Here is a 2,863-nt window from a genome sequence, read left to right as displayed (position 1 = left end):
AGAGAGAGTATTTTTTAGGAAAAAATTGTCATGTAATTAATATTTCATGTAAAAATAATGATTTTAAAATAATTTCTAATGTTGAAGATAATATTAATAAAAAAAAAATGTCAGAGACAATTTTGATTTTTTTTTCAAGATGATAGAGACAAAAATGGTATACTTAACCCTTTAAAAATATATATACACATTTTTTATGAAACTAATTATTTTCTTCTTCTCGATTTGTTGCCACAATTAGGGACTTAATTAAAATTTTAATAAAACTATAAGGACTGATAAAGTAATTAAACCTAACTTGATATTAGGGTGGAGTGTACTTTTAATCTTTAACATTTTAGATATATTTCAATTATATTCTTCAGGGTTAACATTGTTAATAGAGATACCGTGTGACTATCTTTAACTGATGTGTCAATGACAAGTCAGCATAAGATTGTCACATCATAAAATTACCCTCTAATCTAACCTAACCACTCCTAAATTCTAAGCATATTCTATCCCTAACTCCAATAATTTTCACTAAGGGTGATCATGAGTCCGATAAAGCCGAGTTTAACTTGGCTCAGATCCAACCCTAAATTATTTGTGGATTTATTTTTCAAACGTTACACGACTCTAGACTCGATGAAATTTCAAACATTTGGACCAAATTCATACCGAATCCGTTCTAGGTTTGTACCCGGGTCTTAGATCAGATGACAATGACAACAGATGTCCAGAATCCAAATTATGAACAACACAACAACACCATCAATGCAACATATTAAACAATATCAACATTACAACATATCACATATTAAAATTCCTTCAGTTTATTAGATAATTTATACTACAAAATCTAAAAAATCAGCAATAACTCCACAAAAGAAGAAAACCACAGATGACAACACAGAATACGGTAACAACAGCAAAGCAGATCATTAGCAGCAACGATGACTTATAATAGAGATAACAAAGCATATCTGAGGCAAAAAATGTTGGCAACAACGCATAAATGAGGTGGTAAAGACGATGCATAACGGATCGACAGCGAAGACTCAGAACAAAGGGAAGATTGGCACAGTGGGAACTGTAGCCACAACGACAGAGGGAAGGAGTGGAACGGTGATGCGCGAGCATCTTAAGCACTTTTCATTAGCATTTCTTATAGAAAAGTTGTGACTTTTGCTTAATAATTATATAATTTTCAAGGCTTTTCTATTAGTACTTTGATTTCCTTAGTTTCATGATTCTTGTAGGAAAATATTGGGAAAAGAGAAGCAAAATAACAAGGAGGAACCAAGATTTAAAGACAAGTGCAAAGAACATCCGTGGATGTTGTCAACCCTGACCTCTACACACTCCAATGATTATAACTTGAGTTATAGAGGTCCAATTGATACGGTTCTAGTAGCATTAGAAAGCCAACTTCCAGAGCTTTCCAACGATATATAATGTCTATACTTTTTCTATGGCATCATGGCACTAAATGCCGCGACATTGGCGCTTAGAGCCAAACCGCATCCAACAGCAATTCTTCTCAGGACTCCTGGCGCTAAATTCCACTCCTCTGGCATTTAGCACCCAACAGGCAGCAAGGAAGTGCATAATTGCGTAAAAAGAGGCACCAAACGCCACCAAAGTGGTGCCGAACGCCTATAACAGCACCATCCCCGAGAAATTTTTGTAATTAACGAAGACTTGAAGACACCAAGCTTAAATTATAAGGAAATTCACTAGTTAGTCAAAGAGTCATTAAAAAAAGATTTCAGATTTAAATGATTAGATTTGATTTTGATTTGATTTAGTTTGAATTTGAATTCTATATTTAGTCTTAGAGGTTTTACTATAAAAAGGAGACTTCCTTCCTCCCCAAGGATACACTCTCCCTCTCTTCCATCTAACACTTCTCATTAGTTTTAATTTTACTATTTTTTTATTATATTTTTTTTCTCAAATTTTTTGAATGAAAAAAATGAGAATAAATTAAATTTTTATAATTTTTTCTATTTTATCACCAAACAGAATATAAAAATACTAAATTCTGTATCTCTATATCCTTAAATTTTGTTCTTAATATGTTGTCTTGTCCTAATCTTAGAAACAAACGCAACTTTAATTCTTAATATTAGATCATTTTTTTTAATAAAAAAATTAATTATAAAATTAAAATTAATATAAAAAATGATTGAAATTTTTTTAAATAAAAAAACCTAATTATAATGTTAAAAAAATTATAAAAGACTAATAAAATAATTTAACTTATAAATAACATATAAGACAATACACATCATTATTAGATTTTGCGGGGTAAAAAAGCCTAAATTTAGATGCATGGTAAGCCAGGTCAGTTATCTCAACATAAATGCACGCAGTCGCACCTTCCGTCTCGTTAATAAAACAAAACAAAATTCCATTCAAATTAATTGGGCTGGGGTATGTCTCTATCGAATATAATTATTTATATTACATTGATAACAATAAATTAAACTAAGAGAAATTGTTTTTTTTTTTTTTTTAAAAAAGGAATCTCCCGTAGATCCTTTCTCAGAGAAAAAGCCTACCCAAATCAGCAAGAAAGCATAATGGCTATCTCAACTTCCAACTCCCTCATCCCTGCAAAGACCCTAATGCCCCCAACAAACCACTCCCTATGCCCATCCACCAACAGCATCAGACCCGGGACTAAGCTCACTTCCAGGCCCATTCTAGCCGTCCATGCAGCCGAGCCCACCAAGAACGTTAACCCGGTGGTCTCCGACAAGCCGGCTGACAAGTCGCAGCCAGCATCCTCCGCAGTGGCAGCTGCAGCCGCAACCGCTCCGGCTCGTAACGCTGTGCAGGGAAAATGGACCCCGGACAGCTGGAAATTGAAGCGGGC

General features: G+C 33.7%; 1 protein-coding gene across 1 annotated transcript in view; it reads left to right on the top strand.

Annotated features, from left to right (window-relative positions):
* Positions 2,174-2,863, top strand: part of LOC107609086 (phospho-2-dehydro-3-deoxyheptonate aldolase 1, chloroplastic) — a gene marked incomplete in the record, with an annotated part of 7,859 nt that continues 7,169 nt past the window's right edge. The window contains 2 exon segments of the mRNA XM_016310915.2: positions 2,174-2,190; positions 2,502-2,863. Coding sequence (XP_016166401.1) covers positions 2,568-2,863 — 296 coding nt within the window.

The sequence above is a fragment of the Arachis ipaensis genome, chromosome B07 (assembly GCF_000816755.2).
Source record: "Arachis ipaensis cultivar K30076 chromosome B07, Araip1.1, whole genome shotgun sequence".
In the NCBI taxonomy this organism is placed as follows: domain Eukaryota; kingdom Viridiplantae; phylum Streptophyta; class Magnoliopsida; order Fabales; family Fabaceae; genus Arachis; species Arachis ipaensis.
Note: the sequence above shows the minus strand (reverse complement) of the source record. Positions and strands in the feature narration are given on the sequence as shown.